General features: G+C 40.8%; 3 protein-coding genes across 6 annotated transcripts; all 3 read left to right on the forward strand.

Moving 5' to 3' along the window:
* Positions 205–2,849, forward strand: LOC109708659 (pentatricopeptide repeat-containing protein ELI1, chloroplastic). Its single transcript, XM_020230475.1, has 2 exons — positions 205–1,712; positions 2,022–2,849. The coding sequence occupies exons 1-2, from the start codon at positions 443–445 to the stop codon at positions 2,687–2,689; spliced, it is 1,938 nt and encodes a 645-aa protein (XP_020086064.1). The 5' UTR covers positions 205–442; the 3' UTR covers positions 2,690–2,849.
* On the forward strand, positions 3,295–6,819 carry LOC109708417 (putative pre-16S rRNA nuclease). 4 transcript variants are annotated; one of them, XM_020230146.1, is made up of 8 exons: positions 3,300–3,447; positions 3,592–3,635; positions 4,139–4,287; positions 4,694–4,751; positions 5,386–5,457; positions 5,532–5,627; positions 5,992–6,081; positions 6,462–6,819. In XM_020230146.1, the coding sequence occupies exons 3-8, from the start codon at positions 4,139–4,141 to the stop codon at positions 6,516–6,518; spliced, it is 522 nt and encodes a 173-aa protein (XP_020085735.1). In that variant the 5' UTR covers positions 3,300–3,447; positions 3,592–3,635; the 3' UTR covers positions 6,519–6,819. The 4 variants fall into 4 exon arrangements, with proteins under 4 accessions (XP_020085736.1, XP_020085737.1, XP_020085735.1 ...); XM_020230145.1 differs by having other exon boundaries at positions 3,302–3,447; positions 4,128–4,287; XM_020230147.1 differs by lacking the exon at positions 3,592–3,635 and having other exon boundaries at positions 3,295–3,447; positions 4,128–4,287.
* On the forward strand, positions 12,569–15,898 carry LOC109708627 (probable indole-3-acetic acid-amido synthetase GH3.2). Its single transcript, XM_020230432.1, has 5 exons — positions 12,569–12,927; positions 13,077–13,178; positions 13,394–14,209; positions 14,593–14,925; positions 15,194–15,898. The coding sequence occupies exons 1-5, from the start codon at positions 12,602–12,604 to the stop codon at positions 15,423–15,425; spliced, it is 1,809 nt and encodes a 602-aa protein (XP_020086021.1). The 5' UTR covers positions 12,569–12,601; the 3' UTR covers positions 15,426–15,898.

The raw sequence follows: 16,718 nt of genomic DNA on the forward strand, positions 1-16,718 counted from the left end.
TTTCATCTTTTTATTCTCCCTATCAATTGCTAATTTGCGATGCCTACAATGTTAGATGCTACGTTGGCGGCCATTAGTTCTTAGTGGGTAAATTTGCATTTTCTCATTTGTTCCACGTTCACCCAAATTCTCATTTAGGTCCCGGCCCCAACATCACGGGATAAATTATTATTATTTTTTTTTTCTAAAATCATCACTGTAGTTCAGCAGGAAGGATAAAGCGATCATTTTTATAGGAAAGAGTTTTTTAATTTTTTAATTTTTTTTTTGAAAGCGCAAAAAGAATTGTTGTACATATGTTGAGAGAGATCAAAGTGTAATATCAAGTTAGTACAAGGTCTATCCATTCATTGTCCACCAACGGCATCAGAGAAGGTACTATTTTGCAGAGGAGAGAGAGGGGCACACCTCACTAGATAATAATAGAGCTCCTTGCATTCCCATGTCCTCCGCCACCTTCTCCAACCCCTCCCTCTACCTCTCCACCACCACCACCACCACCGCTCACTCCCCCAGCCCTTCTCCGCCGCCGCCGACGCCTCCCTCTCTCCTCGCCCTCCGCCCAGCCGACCTCGCCGGCCTCATCACCGAGTCCACCTCCCTCCGCCGCGTCCGGGAGCTCCACGCGGCGGCGCTCCGCTCGGGCCACCACCTCCACCCCATCGTCAACTTCCGCCTCCAGCGCTCCTACGCTCGCTCCTCCTCCTCCTCCTCCGACCTCGACCGCTCCCTCTCCCTCCTCCGCCTCACCCCGCAGCCCAACGTCTTCTTCTTCACCGCCTCCATCCACTCCCTCGCCTCCCATGGCCGCCCCCTCGACGCCCTCCTCCTCTTCTCCCGCATGCTCTCCCTCTCCGTCCCCCCCAACGCCTTCGCCCTCTCCGCCGCCCTCACCGCCTGCCCCCTCCACCCCGGCCGCGCCCTCCACGCCCTCGCCCTCAAGCTCTCCCTCGTCCCCCACGACCCCTACGTCGCCACCTCCCTCCTCCACATGTACGCCCGCGCCGCCCACCCCGCCGCCGCCCGCCGCCTCTTCGACGCCATGCCCCGCCGCCGCCTCGTCTCTGCCACCGCCATGATCACCTGCTACGCCAAGATGGGCGACCTCGCCCGCGCCCGCCGCCTGTTCGACGAAACGCCCCACAAGGACGCCGTCTGCTGGAACGCCATGATCGACGGCTACGCCGCCCACAGCAGCCCCCGCGAGTCCCTCCGCCTCTTCCGCCGGATGCTCGCCTCCGGCGCGACCCCCAACGAGGGCACCGTCGTCTCCGTCCTCTCCGCCGTCGCCCAGCTGGGCTCCGCCGCCCCCGGCAAGTGGCTCCACTCCTACATCAAGTCCGACGGGTCGATCCGGCTCACCCCCAAAGTCGGCACCGCGCTGATCGACATGTACTGCAAATGCGGCAGCCTAGAGGACGCCGTCGCCGTGTTCCACACCGTCGCGAACAAAGACGTCGTCGTGTACAACTCGATGATCGCCGGCTACGCCATGCACGGCCGCAGCCGTGACGCGCTCGAGCTGTTCGCCCGCTTGTGCGACCGCGGCCTTCGGCCCACCGATATCACCTTCATCGGCGTCTTGAACGCGTGCAGCCACTCGGGGCTCGTCGACGAAGGCCGCGAATTCTTTCACTCCATGGAAAAGGATTATAGCATCGAGCCCAAGATCGAACACTATGGGTGCATGGTCGACCTCCTCGGCCGCGCAGGTCAGGGTGAAAACTTGGTTAGATTAAATTCGTATATTCATAGCAGTTTAACAATATGCTTATTTGTTCCATGGTTCCATGGTACAATGCTTGCCTTGTTCTAATATAATACTCATAAGAAAAATTATGAACATATTATATAATTCCATTCATATCCGTATCCGTACTGAGCAAATATGATTTCCTAAGCTATTATCGAATTGATGTTTATATCTGCATCCCATATTTGGAGTATTATAGTTACTGATACGGTTTATTAGCGGTCGTCTGATCCATTTTCGATCCGTTTTATCCCCTACATATGCGCAGGACTTGTGGACGAAGCGTACGAGCTCATTCGTAGCATGAAGATCGAGCCCGACACGGTCATGTGGGGATCGCTGCTCGCCGCTTGTCGGCAGCACAAGAACTTGGCTTTGGGGGAGAACATCGCGAACTTTTTACTAAGCAACGGGATCGCAAACTCTGGTACATACGTGCTCTTGTCGAATATTTATGCGGCCGTGGGGAATTGGGAGGAAGTGGCGAGAATTCGGACGCTGATGAAGGAGAGCGGAGTTCAGAAGGAGCCCGGGTGCAGCTCAATTGAAGTCGGCAGTAAGGTGTTTGAATTCGTCGTCGGAGATTTAAGTCACCCTAAGAGCAAGGAGATATATAAGATGTTGGAGGAGATGAATGGGCTATTAAGGGACCGCGGATATGTCCCTCAAACTGAGCTGGTATTGCATGATCTGGGGGAGGCCGAGAAGGAGAGGGCTCTCGCGGTTCACAGCGAGAAGCTCGCTGTTGCTTTCGGGTTGATCAGCACTCGGCCCGGGACGACGATCAAGATTGTGAAGAACCTCAGAGTGTGCTCGGATTGCCATACGGCGTTTAAGATGATATCGGAGATCGTGAGGAGGAAGATCATTGTGCGGGATCGTAATCGATTTCACCATTTTAGTGAGGGTTCTTGTTCTTGCGGAGATTATTGGTGATTGTTATTTTGATTTTGCCGAATTATATATTCCGGGTATTGTACAAAATTTGATGTAGCTTCTTTTGGACTTGGCTACCTGTAAAGATTGTATCCATCTCCTTATTGCAGGGATCATATTCTTGATTACAAGAATAAAAATGAGGTTAAGTTAAACAGTAGCAGGGATCATATTCTAGTTATTTCCGAACAACTTCCTATTACTGTAGAAACGGCAGAAGCTTCAAATATCTGCTTGGAAGAGGCAGAAAAGTTTATTTTATCTTCTCACTGTAAAAAAGAGAAAAAATGTTGAAGTTTCATGTTTGGAAAATGCTGAACTCTTTATCAAATAGTAAGATTTAGAGATGTTTACGAACCGTGTGTGACTCATTTTGGCTGGTTTGGTTTAGGTTTTTTTGTAGTTCGGTTTGGTGAATTTTGAATACATCGATTTCCTCTCTCAAGTTCTGACATTTATAAAGAAGAAAACTTCTAAAAAAAAAGAAAAGAAAAGAGTACACTAAGTTGGATTCGGCAACGAAATAGCTGCGATCGCCGAATTCAGCAGCGAAAAACACTTCCCCTTGGGTGAAAATTGCCGACTCCGGCCACGCTCAGCTTAAAAAAATGATATATTTTTTTTATCCTGTTCCCGTACTTAAAATTTATGCATAAGACACTCAATTATTCTTATTTACACCAGAGTCCCTTTCCTTCCTTTCTCTCCTTACCGCTCCGCTCCCTTTTTGCCCTCGACGTGCCAAATAAACTGAGGCGGTTTGTTTTATTCCCCCATTTTTTTTATTTTTAGTTTTTTTTCCTTGTCTTGCACTTGATCTATTTGCTTTATTGCCTCTACCATGTTCCTACACTAAGTACATTTGATAATTTTTAACAAATTTTTTTTATTAAACCGTGCAGTTTTTAGGGTTTGAAACCTAGGATTTGAAGCGCTTGATGTAGAGGTACTCATAACGTTTCTTTTCTAGATTTTTTTTTTCTTAATATATAAACGTGTCTGTTGTGTGTGTGTGTGTATGTGTGAAATTACCGAAAAAATTTATTTTGATATGATTTTTGGTGACTTAATCGGTCTTAGGAATGGACATGGATAGTTTAACTTATAGTCGTTTTTGTGATTATTGCGAGATTACATAGTAGGCTCAAGAATAAATTTTAAGTGTGGATGTTCACTATTTACAACGGAGAATGGCTCAGTTCAATTTTCTATAGCATCTCTTCCATGCACGTAACCTGTTCGATGAATTGCCTCTTTAAGGTTTTATAGCCTTTCTTACCATAATTTGTTTCACTCCATTTCTTCATGGTTAGAAAAACCGCATTTCTTGAATTTTGGAAAAAAAACAAAAAAAAAAGAATGTGAGCTATCATATATATAGGCGAGCATATCTTTCACACTATGTTTTCGCTCATAATATGTGGTTTAATTGTGTAAGAGCGTTCATAGATGAAGTTGGTGAAGCCAAAAGAGCTGTTTCAAAAGGTGTACAAGTCCGGTTCGGCGGAGCAAGGTCGGTTGCTTGGATTGGATGTTGGAAATAAGTATGTTGGTTTGGCCATTTCTGATGCTTGCAACAAAATTGCATCACCTGTAAGGTATGAATCGCTGGTTATCATTTTACATAATTGAGATCTAAGAAGTTATGTTTACCTCAAGAAACTGATACCTGGAATCATGAGCAGAGTGCTTCATAAATTAGTTTATTGTCAAAATAGATGCCTTCAGATTTAGCTTATAAGTTCATGACGATTGAAGAAATTTTAGAGTATCTGTGCTGTCAAATGTGAGCCCATCGTAAAATTACCCATGACTTAACCAGGAAAGGCACTTTTGTAATGTTTGGCTTGCTTGCGGTCACAGCGATATAGCTTTGGCTTTTGATCTGATGGGAATGCTTTCAAAAAGTTATTGATTAATAGTTAGCTTTGGATTCTATACGTTTTGTGGCATTTCACTGCTTGTAATTTTCCGTAGTCATGTTGTTAATACTATGTGATGCAGTGTCTTGGTTAGGAAGAGGACAAATATTGACTACATGGCCGGGGACTTCAAAACACTGGTATGCTGAATATCTAAAATACAAAATGGATTACATCCTCTCGTTTTAAGCAGAAAATAGACCGAATAAAAGCTTGGGCTATGTCACAAGCAGCACTAATACCAATTTTACCAAATCACTTTTCTTGAGCCTAATGGGCCAACTTGGCCTTCTTTTTGGGCCCAAATATAAGACCAAGTCTGCCTCAATAATGAACTTCAAGTCCGTTCTTCAACAGACTCAATCCTATAAACAGAAAATGGAAGGATGGAGGGCAATAGCTTCTGCCGCACAGTCATACGCATGCATATCTATGTATGAATGTACCTATAATCAAGTGTTCTGCAAGTATTAGAACAAAGTGAATTTTCTTCTATTATTTTATGTTGCAAAACATGATTTTATTTTTTCCTGCTCTTAACTTGTTAAACAAATCTATTCATGACCTATGAAATCAATAAGTTCATGTACGAGGACATCCTAATAATGCTGATTATGTTATCGAAACAGAATCTCTTACTGATTCACTGCTTGCATTTTTTTTTTTTTCATTTTCCCCTTGAATATGTTCAAAATTTAAATAACTTCTATTAGTTCTCTTCACAGTTATTCGACATGAAAATCTATTAATCGATATGATGCTTCTGTGAAATAGGTTTCACAGTTTTCTCTCGTTGGCCTTGTCGTTGGTTACCCGTTCAGTTTACAGGGTCAAGCTAATTTTGAGGTTGGTTATTATATTGGTGAATTGTTGTTAAACCCTGTGACTCGTCCTTAATTACTACTGTCTCTGCAGAGCAGGCTGTTCAAGTGAAGCTTTTTATCGAAGATCTTCGCAAAACAGGAAAGCTAGAAGGCCTCAGCTACACATATTGGGATGAAAATTATACTTCAAAGGTGATGAGCAATCAAGTTGATTGCTGCTTTAATTTTTCTACAATAAGTTGATTGCAAATTTAGTCCCTGAACTTTTGATTCTAATTGGAGTTCGGATTTTAACAATTTAGTAGCTGAAATTTGTTGGTAACAATTTAGTACTCCCTGTTAGACTACTATCTGCAAAAAAAACATCAGATCAGTCATCAGCAGCACTTTTAAAATTGAAACCTCATGAACATGGGTAGCTAAATGAGGCCTAACCGAAGGATTTAATCCTCATACAGGACAGATTTTAGTAACTAATCTATTGAAATTCTAAAAGGATCTAGCAGGGTTAAACTCGAAGGGAAATTTTTTAATCTTAATTTTGTTTGTTTTTCAGTGTGTGGAAGCCCTTTTAGCTCCTCTCAATTTTAACCCAGTATTGAGCAAAACAATGACAGACAAATTCGCCGCAGTTGGCATACTACAGGTAACTTTGGGTGACTGCTTAAAAGTTGGTGTGTTAGAACTGATAACTTTGATCCTTCTCTAATGTATGATTTTTGGCTTCTCATGTTCAATAAATTAACCGATATAATCGCGCACTTCTTTTGTCTCGTAAGTTCATACTTGGTCTAACTTGGAATAACTCATCTACCTCTAGAAACCAATATGAGTTTTTGAGCCTTCTACTTCTATTGCAGTAAGAAGCTCTCGGAACAATTTAATAAGAAAATTGTTAATGCTTCTTCAAACAGCTCTATGTAAACAACGCTTTTGCATAAGATCTAGAAAGGCGCAATAGGCCCTTTGAATTCATTGAAAACAGCAGTATTTAATGAGGTTTATGTCTGATGAGTTTATTGACAGGGTTACCTCGACAACATGCATAGGGAGTCGAGGTCGGGAGACATGTCTGAAGAATAAATCATGTTGGCTAAGAATGCTTGTCTAAAGAGCACAAGTGGGCATAGAAGCAGCTTCCTCATGGATCTAATGTAATGGGCCACAAAATTTTTGTTATAGCATCTTACACTCTATGTAACTCAGAATTCTATTTTGACCAGACTTGTTAGTTTTGAAATGTAATTTAGAGTTCATGTTGTAGAAAATTTGTCGAGTAAACTGCAGTGAGGATCATCACCCTTTAACATTCGCATTTGGTTGCAATTGTAACTCTGATTCTCACCATTAAATTGCATGGATCAAAATGTTTACGGTATCGTCATGTAACTGCCGCTGAGCAGAATTAACCCAAACAAATAGTCATTTAGGTGGCTATTACATGGTAATTACTCAAACATCTCAGTCCATTTTAAGAGAGAAATTTAACATGCAAGGCATGAAGGGATTTAGCTGTAACTATCCAATTAACAGTTGAGGACCACCTCTGACAAGAATTTGAGCTTCTTGTGTTATTCATCAAATGCGTGCGCGCGTGCGCGTGCGCATGCGTGTGCGACGAAATCTATGTGCACGCAATTATCTACACTTCTTTCAAATTTCAACAAGAACTTAGTCTACAATTGCAGCTGAACCTTTCGTCTTGCGACGGGAAACATCATATGATTGGATATCGATTTCAGAAGCTAAATGTTGCTTTCCATTTAAGGTTTTCTATCATATGAACTAAAATTTCTCATTAGATAGCTAATAGGAAGGGATAACTTGGTCCAAAAGCAGCGGCTGAAGCACTAATTAGTCTTAATCTACTGCTTTAGTCTTGAACAACTTTTAGGGATCTCTCTTATCACTTTGACAAAGAGAAGCAGTTTCATTATTTGTCTCAGATTACTGGTACAAATTGACTTCTTTGTGTAGTCATTGTTGCACTTGTTTGTCTCCATTATCTTATCTTCAACCCTAAAAGCAGCTTTGAAGAAGCTTCTGTTTTAAGGTTGCAAGTAAGCTCAATTATGGTCTAGAGAGAGAGAGAGAGAGAGAGAGAGAGAGAGAGAGTCAAAAGTTTGTACAAAAGTACAGTTGAATAAAATTGTTCAAAAAAGTCCTAACAAATATCCTTTTTTTTTAAAAAAAATCATCTAATTAGTTTTTACTCGTTTAAACTTTTTCATCTTGTACAAAAGATTGAGATTTCTTAACCAAATATTTGACTTTGTCTTTGAACCACGAGATTAAAAACCTATACCTATTGGGTAGATAAAATAGTTATATTCAAAAACGTTTTTTCTGTATAATACTTACACCAAATAAGTTAGCAAAATAGAAACACCATCATCTAGCATAAAATGTTTAATTAACAATCTTTTCTCTTTCAACATTCTTTGTTACTCAAGATTAATTTCTCCAGTATAATGCAATTATAATATGATTCTTGACAATTTTTTCGTCATTTTTGTCGGATCGTTGGCGTTAACTATTAATCTCAAAAACTTGAACGGCTAGAAATATACAATTAATTCATTTATAGCGGACAGACACAGCATCTACGGATTTCGTTTGTGACTCGGCTCAACCAATCTCACGTCCCTTCGAATATGACTCGGCCCAATCCTACCTCCCGCCACCGGACACGATAAATTCACAGCATGGGAGAATCAAACCCGTGACCTCTATCTCATATACCATTTGTCGAATTGCTGGCGCTAACTATTAATTCAAAAAACTCGAGCTTTTAGAAATATAGAACTAATTCACTTAAAAAATACAGACACAGTACCTACGGGTCTTGATTGTGACTCAGTTTAATCAACCCCACACCGCGCCTCAAACATGACTCAACTAACCCGACCTCCTGCAATTTTGAACATGACTCGATCCAACTTAGCCTCCCGCCAAAGAGCAGGACGCTAGCTGGCCCCCTGTAAGCCAACACTCCTATATATCTCTCTATCTTCCTATCGAGGATCGAAAAGTGTCTCCGATCGGACGGCCAACGCGTCGCGATCATCATCCCCATATTATATCCCTTGTTGGTGTGACATTGCATGCACCTTTCGATCAACATTACCACAAAAGGCTTCTCTCTTCTTGCTTGCCGACTGAGAACACTACGTAGTACACCCTCCCCCCCTTTTTGTGAAATTATTCAAGTTGCTCTTTTTTATTATTTTATATAGTAGAGTTGCATTTCATTTCTATGTGGGACAAACTGAGCAAGTAGGACTTAGAGAAAAGAAGAGAATCACTTTTCTTTAATTTGGACCACCATGTACGTATATTAGTCCCTGTTGATTAATTGGTCCCGTTTTAGCCTACAATAACTGGCATTTTATTTAGCACGTCACGTTTCCTGCAGCTTTAGTGGTTTGTTGACAACAACATGGTACATCTTAATTATATCTAATAATACATAACAAGTGAAGAGGCCCACGCTTCGCACCGGAAGGTGCCCACGCTTCGCAGCGGATAGAAACTAAAAAAATAATTAATAATAAGAGAATATTAGATATTTTTTTATATATCTCATTTGCAACACCCACCAAAGGTTCGTCATTATTGGCAGCGGAAATGGGCCCGACGATGTCTTCTCTAGTGATGGCGATGGTGACAACAACAATAATCTCTTCGGCCGGATGGAGACGAGAGGTGGGCGCACATTAGTGACAAAAAAAATGAGAGGCGATAGTATTCAGAAAAAGATGAGGGATAGAGAGGTGAGAATTGTATATGGCAGCAGACCGTTTAGATGGATTAATTAGAAATCTAGTAAAGGGAATGAGAAGAGTCAGGATGAATTAATTAGAAATAAAAAGGTAAAAATTATAAATGACAGTGAGATCATTTAAATATATTAATTGAAAGTTTTATAGTAAATTATTTAGATGCATTAATTAGATAAATTAATTAAAAATTTGGTAGAGAAAAAAGAAAGATCACACGTTGGTGAGAGTAAAGAAAAACTTGCCACGTAACAAAAAAAAAAAAAAAAAATTGAAAACCCATATAGATTAATAATTAATAGTTAATAGAGGGGCCTTTCACATTTATGCACTGCAATATTATCTATTTACATGCATACTCCCTCGGAGAATCAAATGTAAATATTTAATGTTCTCTTAAAGAGAAATGCTCTTACCACGTTTATAGTTTAAGAAGAGGGAGGAGAAAAAGAAATGTCTCCCACGTTACCCATAATATGTGGAAGCATATATATATATTGACATTATTTCATAAAGTTTCCACATTATAAAATGGGGAGACCTAGGATGTAGATACCAGGGAAACGAACACATGGGAATTAATTAGTTTATTTGTCTTCGAATTAATCTAGATCTTTAATTTAAAAAAAAACAAAACAAAACAATTTTTAAATGACAAAAAAGAAAATTTCGTTTTGCAAGGGCGCATTTGAAGGATATGGATGAGATGCATTCCAACTTTTGCGTATAAATATATACTTACTAATTTAAATGTACTTAATTTGTTAACCTGTTATCAGATTCAGCTCTATTAATTAATTATATTACTTTCGTGGTGTATCAATGTGTAAGATAAGTGACTTTTCAAAGGTCAAAAAATTGAATTTGTTATGCGCATATATAAAGCAATTAATAACTTTGAAACAAACCAAAAAGATATGGAAGATCACAAGGAAAGAGAAAGAAATATAGATAGGGGTCTACTTTTCTTTGTGAGACTGTGTATTTAATTTCTTTTATTAGACCCACAGTTTGTAGTGATTAATCATTGTAAGGGTAATTAATGAGGATTCTCCCTATAATAATAATATAAACCCTAGCAAATATTGTAGGAGCAATTTGCAAATGAAAAAGGATGGGGGTTGTTGGTGCATGCTAGGGATAGAGGAGGCAAAAGAATCAAGTGTGGTCAAATTTGGATCTGATTGTGATTTAGGGCAAATGTGGTAGGATTTAACTAATTAACCATGTGGATTAAAAAGTTAAGCATGTGTTTTTCCTAGTTGTTAAAGAATGAATCTACCTTAAATAGTAATATTTCTTAGAACACATCTTTCTTTAATCACCCTTCTTAAGCACCTCAACAGTTGCTGTACTTAATTAGGGCATGTTTGGTATTGAACTACGTCTAATACTAATAGATAAAATAGAATTAGAAGAAAAAAACGTACAGGAGATACTTCTGGGTTTTCTGATGTGATCGTAAAAAAATATATCGTAACTGATTCATTGCAATACTACATATAAAAATAAATAGAGTTTCTCCCATCATATATTCTTACTGCACATAACGTAATTTCTCCGAAATTCCAATCGAAGCCTAAGTGTCCATTAATATGGTAACATAAATAATATATTGAAACTGAAAAACAGGCCTTTAATTATAAAAGTCCAAAATACTTATTGAAGTGTCGGTATTTGCTACATAGTGAGGACGCTTGGAGACACTTCCTCTAAGCATCGCCAATGATTTTTTTTTTTTTCTATGGAGATTGTAAATTTCTTTGTTTTATCAGTGTTATCTTCTTTTTGAACATTGTCACCTAAGTTTAGGTCTATTTGGATGCCAAGATATATAGCTAGAGCTTCACAAAAATTTGAAAGCGCTCAACCCATGTATAATAATCCAATCACAATGGATATATACAGGTGTATTTGTGTGCATAGTTAGAGATCCAACTGTAATGCCCTAACAGTCCCACATTGGATGAGATACTGATTCCGATCAGTTTATATGAGGCAATTCCATAGTTTTTCTCTCCCATTTCAATAGTTTATATGAGGCAATTCCATAGTTATTTCCTCCCTTTTCCATTCAGTCCCACATCGGATGGGATACTAATTCCGATCAGTTTATATAGTTATTTCCTCCCTTGATCGTGTGCGCAAAAGTAATTGATCGAGATTTTGAATATCACAATTCCATAGTTATTCTCTCCCATTTCCATTCCTGAAAAGGAATGGAAATGGGAGAGAATAACTATGGAATAGGAATAGGAATGAAAATGTGAAAAGGACAACGATAGATTGGCTGACGCTAACTTCAATGACCCGACCTGCTAGCAATAATAAATCGTTAGCCCCAAACAATCGGCCCAAAATACTTAAAATCAGTTATTATTACTAGCGTATAGGTCTCATATAAACTGATCAGAATCAGTATCCCATCCGATGTGGGACTATTGGGGCATTACACCAACACACCAATTAAAATATTTTTTGACAAACTATTTACTCTAGTACTCTAGGTAAAAAAAAAAATTTAATTAAGTCAGTTATTCAATTTTTCAAAATTTTAATTTTACTATATATTTTTTTGATTTGTTTGATTTGAGACAATCAACAGTATTTTGACTTAAAAATTTATATTAACTATTTATTTTAATAAATTTATAGCTATGAGCATTACAAAAAGTATACTAACTTAACTTATAAAGATAAACAATGCATTCAGATTTTAAAATCAAAATATCATTAACTAATTTAAATCAAACAAATTAAAAAATTAAATAATTAACTCAAAATAATTTATAATACGAATAAGTTGTGTATAATTTTTACTTTGTCGCCCCGGATCTTTGAAATCCCACAACTCATCCCAATGCTACAAAACAGCTGCAGAAACATCCACCGCACAAGCATCCCACCAAAGGGCCAAAATTTTGACAAACTAATAAGATAACAACAATATTAAAAATTAAACAAATTTTATATATATATATATATATATCTTGTTTCACCTTTTTATTATTATTATTTTTTATGCCCCTCCGCGCCACGTCATCACCTGCGCCGCGCCAATATTTTGCCGGGGCCGCCGGCCACGTATCCCTATCGCGGGCCCCGCCCCTCCTCCACTCGTCTCTCGCCACGTGTCGTATACCTCCCGCGTGTCCGACACTCGGGGCCCCACCCTGTCCCCCCTCCCCGGCACGTGTGGGCCCCCACCTTGTCCCCCTCCTCCCCCTACACATCCGTCCCCCCCAATGCTCTACGTGCATGGGCTCCCTCCCCTATTTATACCCACCCCTCCCCCCCCTCCTCTCTCCTCACACCCCTCTCTCTCTCTCTCTCTCTCTCTCTCTCTCTCTCTAATTGCAATCGTTCGTTCCAAAAGCGCTTTTGGAAATGGCGGTGGAGGAGGAGAAGCGCTTCCCGACCCCGCTCGGCGCCGCGGCGTGCGAGCGCGACGCGGAGAAGCTGGAGTTCATCGAGGAGACGACGCGGGACGCCGACCGGGTGCAGGAGAGGGTGCTCGGGGAGATACTCGGCCGGAACGCCGAGACGGAGTACCTGCGCAGGTACGGGCTCGGCGGCGCCACCGACCGCGCTGCGTTCAAGCGCAAGCTCCCCGTCGTGTCGTACGAGGACCTGCAGCCCGAGATCCAGCGCATCGCCAACGGCGACCGCTCCCCAATTCTCTGCGCCCACCCCATCTCTGAGTTTCTCACCAGGTGCTCCAATCGCACCTGATGTATATATTAAGATACTATACTTTGAGCCATAGATCCATACTGTAAAGAGTTTCTCAAAGTATGATGTATTTTGTTTGTTAATATTACTAAAGAGTGTTTTTTTTAATTATTATTATTATTTGGTTTAGCTCGGGAACTTCGGCGGGGGAGAGGAAGCTGATGCCGACTATTGAGGAAGAGCTCGACCGGCGACAACTGCTCTACAGTCTCCTCATGCCCGTCATGAACTTGTAGGTTTTTTTTTTCTTTTTTAATTAACTATAGAAAATAACATTATAATCATATATTTAAGGTGAAAAAAAATATTATTTATGTGTATATAGTAGCATAATTAATGTTCTCAACACAAATAAGATTCCGTTTGAAAGATTAAAACACATTTGAGATGCAGATATATAGTTAAGATGGAATTTTAATTTGTTAGCGTATTCTTCACCTGAGTTAGATATGTATCGGGACTGGATAAGGGGAAGGGTCTGTACTTCTTGTTCATCAAGTCGGAGACGACGACCCCTGGCGGGCTCCCCGCCCGGCCGGTCCTGACGAGCTACTACAAGAGCGACCACTTCCGCCGCCGCCCCTTCGACCCCTACAACGTCTACACCAGCCCCACCGCCGCCATCCTCTGCCCCGACCCCTTCCAGAGCATGTACGCTCAGATGCTCTGCGGCCTCCTCCTCTCCGCCGACGTCCTCCGCATCGGCGCCGTCTTCGCCTCCGGCCTCCTCCGCGCCCTCCGCTTCCTCCGCCTTCACTGGCCCCAGCTCTGTCATGACTTATCCACCGGAACCCTAAACCCCACTGTCGTCACCGACCCCTCCGTCCGCGAGGCCGTCGGAGAGCTCCTGACCAAGCCAGAGCCCGAACTAGCCCAGCGGATCGCCGCGGAGTGCTCGGGGGACAACTGGGAGGGGATCGTGCGGCGCGTGTGGCCGAACACCAAGTACTTGGACGTGATCGTGACCGGGGCGATGGCGCAGTACATACCGACGCTCGAGTACCTCAGTGGGGGGCTCCCGATGGCGTGCACGATGTACGCGTCGTCGGAGTGCTACTTCGGCCTCAACCTCCGCCCCATGTGCGATCCCGCCGACGTCTCCTACACCATCATGCCCAACATGGCCTACTTCGAGTTCCTCCCCCACATCAGCGACGCATCATCATTCAGTCACGACCACCCACGTCAGCTCATAGACCTTGCCGACGTGGAGGTGGGGAAGGATTACGAATTGGTTATTACCACGTACGCTGGATTGTACAGGTAAATCATATATATATATCGATTTATCAAATCAAATATTGTAATGCTTCTAATCTTGTTTTATTATAAACAGCATATTATATTATAAAATGTCCGCATGAGACTAAAAATAATAATAATAATAATTTTTCAGAATTGACCAGGATATATCGATTTTTTTGATTCAATTTTTAGTCAAATGGTACGATTCTGTAATAATCCAGTCCGCTAGCAATAATAACTCGTTAGATTCAAATCACAAGTCTTAAATATTTAAGCTTAATTATTATTAATAGGGCGAAGGTCTTTTTTATTTCCATCAGTATCATTCTCTAATGTAGAATTATTGGAACGTTATAGTTCACTATTCGATTTTCTCAGTACATATTATAATATATGTGCAGGTATCGGGTGGGGGATGTGCTGCACGTGACGGGGTTCCACAACGCAGCGCCGCAGTTCCGGTTCGTGCGGCGGAAGAACGTGCTGCTGAGCGTGGACGCGGACAAGACGGACGAGGCCGAGCTGCAGCGGGCAGTCGGACGCGCGGCGGGGCTGCTGCGGCCGCTGGGCGCCGACGTCGCAGAGTACACGAGCCGGACTGAAACGAAGGAGATTCCCGGGCACTACATCATCTACTGGGAGCTGCTGCTCAAGGAGAGCGGGAAATGGCCCGAAAAGGAAGTGTTTGATAACTGCTGCTTGGAAATGGAGGAGGCTCTTAACTCTGTTTACAGGTATATATTTCTATCACAATTGGACCAAATCATTACTAAAGTTCGTTTGAAATTACAGAAAAATTACATTACGTGCGTTGAGAAAGTACGATAAAAAAATATTTTATTTGTTTTCGTATATAATATTACGTTATGCATATCACGATGAGTCGGTTACGATATATATTTTACGATTCCACCGAAGAACACAAAAGCCTAAAACTTTTCAATCTTTATTGAATTTCATATGAATGTTGAACTTGTGACTTTGTGACTATGATTACAACAGGCAGTGCCGGGTCGCGGACGGGTCGGTCGGGCCGTTGGAGATCCGGGTGGTGAGATCCGGGACGTTCGAGGAGTTAATGGACTATGCGATTTCGAGAGGGGCCTCCATTAACCAGTACAAGGTGCCGCGGTGCGTGACATTCGGGCCCATCATCGAGTTGTTGGACTCGCGGGTCGTGTCGGCTCATTTCAGCCCGGCCTGCCCCACGTGGACCCCACACCGGACCAATTAATTAACTACCTCTACCTCCATCAACCAAGTTAATATAATATAATAATGTAATAATATAATATAATATAATACATGCTTGTTTTATTAATAATAAAATGTTCAATCATCCAGTATATTTGTTTAAAGTATTTATTAGGTGAACTCGGCAACGACTTTGGCGGGCTGTGAAAATTATTATGCAACCAGTAACCACCAGATAGCGTCGCCGTCTAGTTTATAAAAATATCTATTTAGCTAAAATCGGCGACGACTTTGGTGTCTTTGACGAATATATGTAACCGCCTGATAACGTCGCCGATTTCTTTATAGTTAATCATATCTGCTTGTCTCTGTTGTTTTTCTCTTGGGGGTGGGGAATATCTTGTGATAGGGAGATGTTGTGGTTGACTAAGCCATGTGTTGCGTTTGTATTTTTTTTTATTTTGATGTATCAATTGGGAAATTTAAATACTATTTTACTTGCGTGATTAGTTACTGGTATTCTTAGCAAAAAAAATTTTCGGGTAAATTACATGTTTGTTCCTCAAACCATGAGTTGCGTGACAATTTGGTATTCAAATTTAATTTGTTACAATTTCTACCTCGAACTCTCAAAACTATTGCAATCAAATTCTGTAACTCAATTTAGTTAAATATAATGTATTGCTAATGTAAAAGTAATATGACAATGTTGTAGTTGATAGTACAAAAATAATTAAGATGCTGCTGCACATATCACTTTTACATTAGTGGTGAGTCAACATTTAGTCATATATTTGGGATTTGATTGTAATAATTTTAAAAGTTCAAGCCTAAAAATTACAATATTAAAATTTGAGCACTAAAATATCACTAGCCTCATAGTTTAATGAACATAGGAGCAATTTACCTTTTTTAAATTTTGAGAGGTGTTCTTGCCTGCTATTCTTGTTGCCTTGGTGGAGATTTATAACTAGAATAGCATCTTTTGCTTTTGGCTTATCATCTTTATCGCTTGTTTTAGTTCGATTGGAGTTTCTGCAAATGTATTGTTTAAATTATCAGAAGAAGCACTAACTGTAGGCGCAAAAACTTCAAACTAAAATTCTTTCTAGCACGATCTCAAGTTCATTTTGACTCTCTAATTGTGTAACAAAAGCTTTGCCATTTGGATTTCGCGTTCCTATCATAATCAAAAAGAACATTCTTATTCCACATACATTTTTTCTATAATTTGTAACCAAACATTGATATAATTAATAAAAAATTCAAGGAAATATTTTAGATAGTTTTTAGAGTGTAGACCTTTTTGATAGGGAACTGTGTCACTCCCCTA

The sequence above is a fragment of the Ananas comosus genome, linkage group 4 (genome assembly GCF_001540865.1).
Source record: "Ananas comosus cultivar F153 linkage group 4, ASM154086v1, whole genome shotgun sequence".
Taxonomy (NCBI): domain Eukaryota; kingdom Viridiplantae; phylum Streptophyta; class Magnoliopsida; order Poales; family Bromeliaceae; genus Ananas; species Ananas comosus.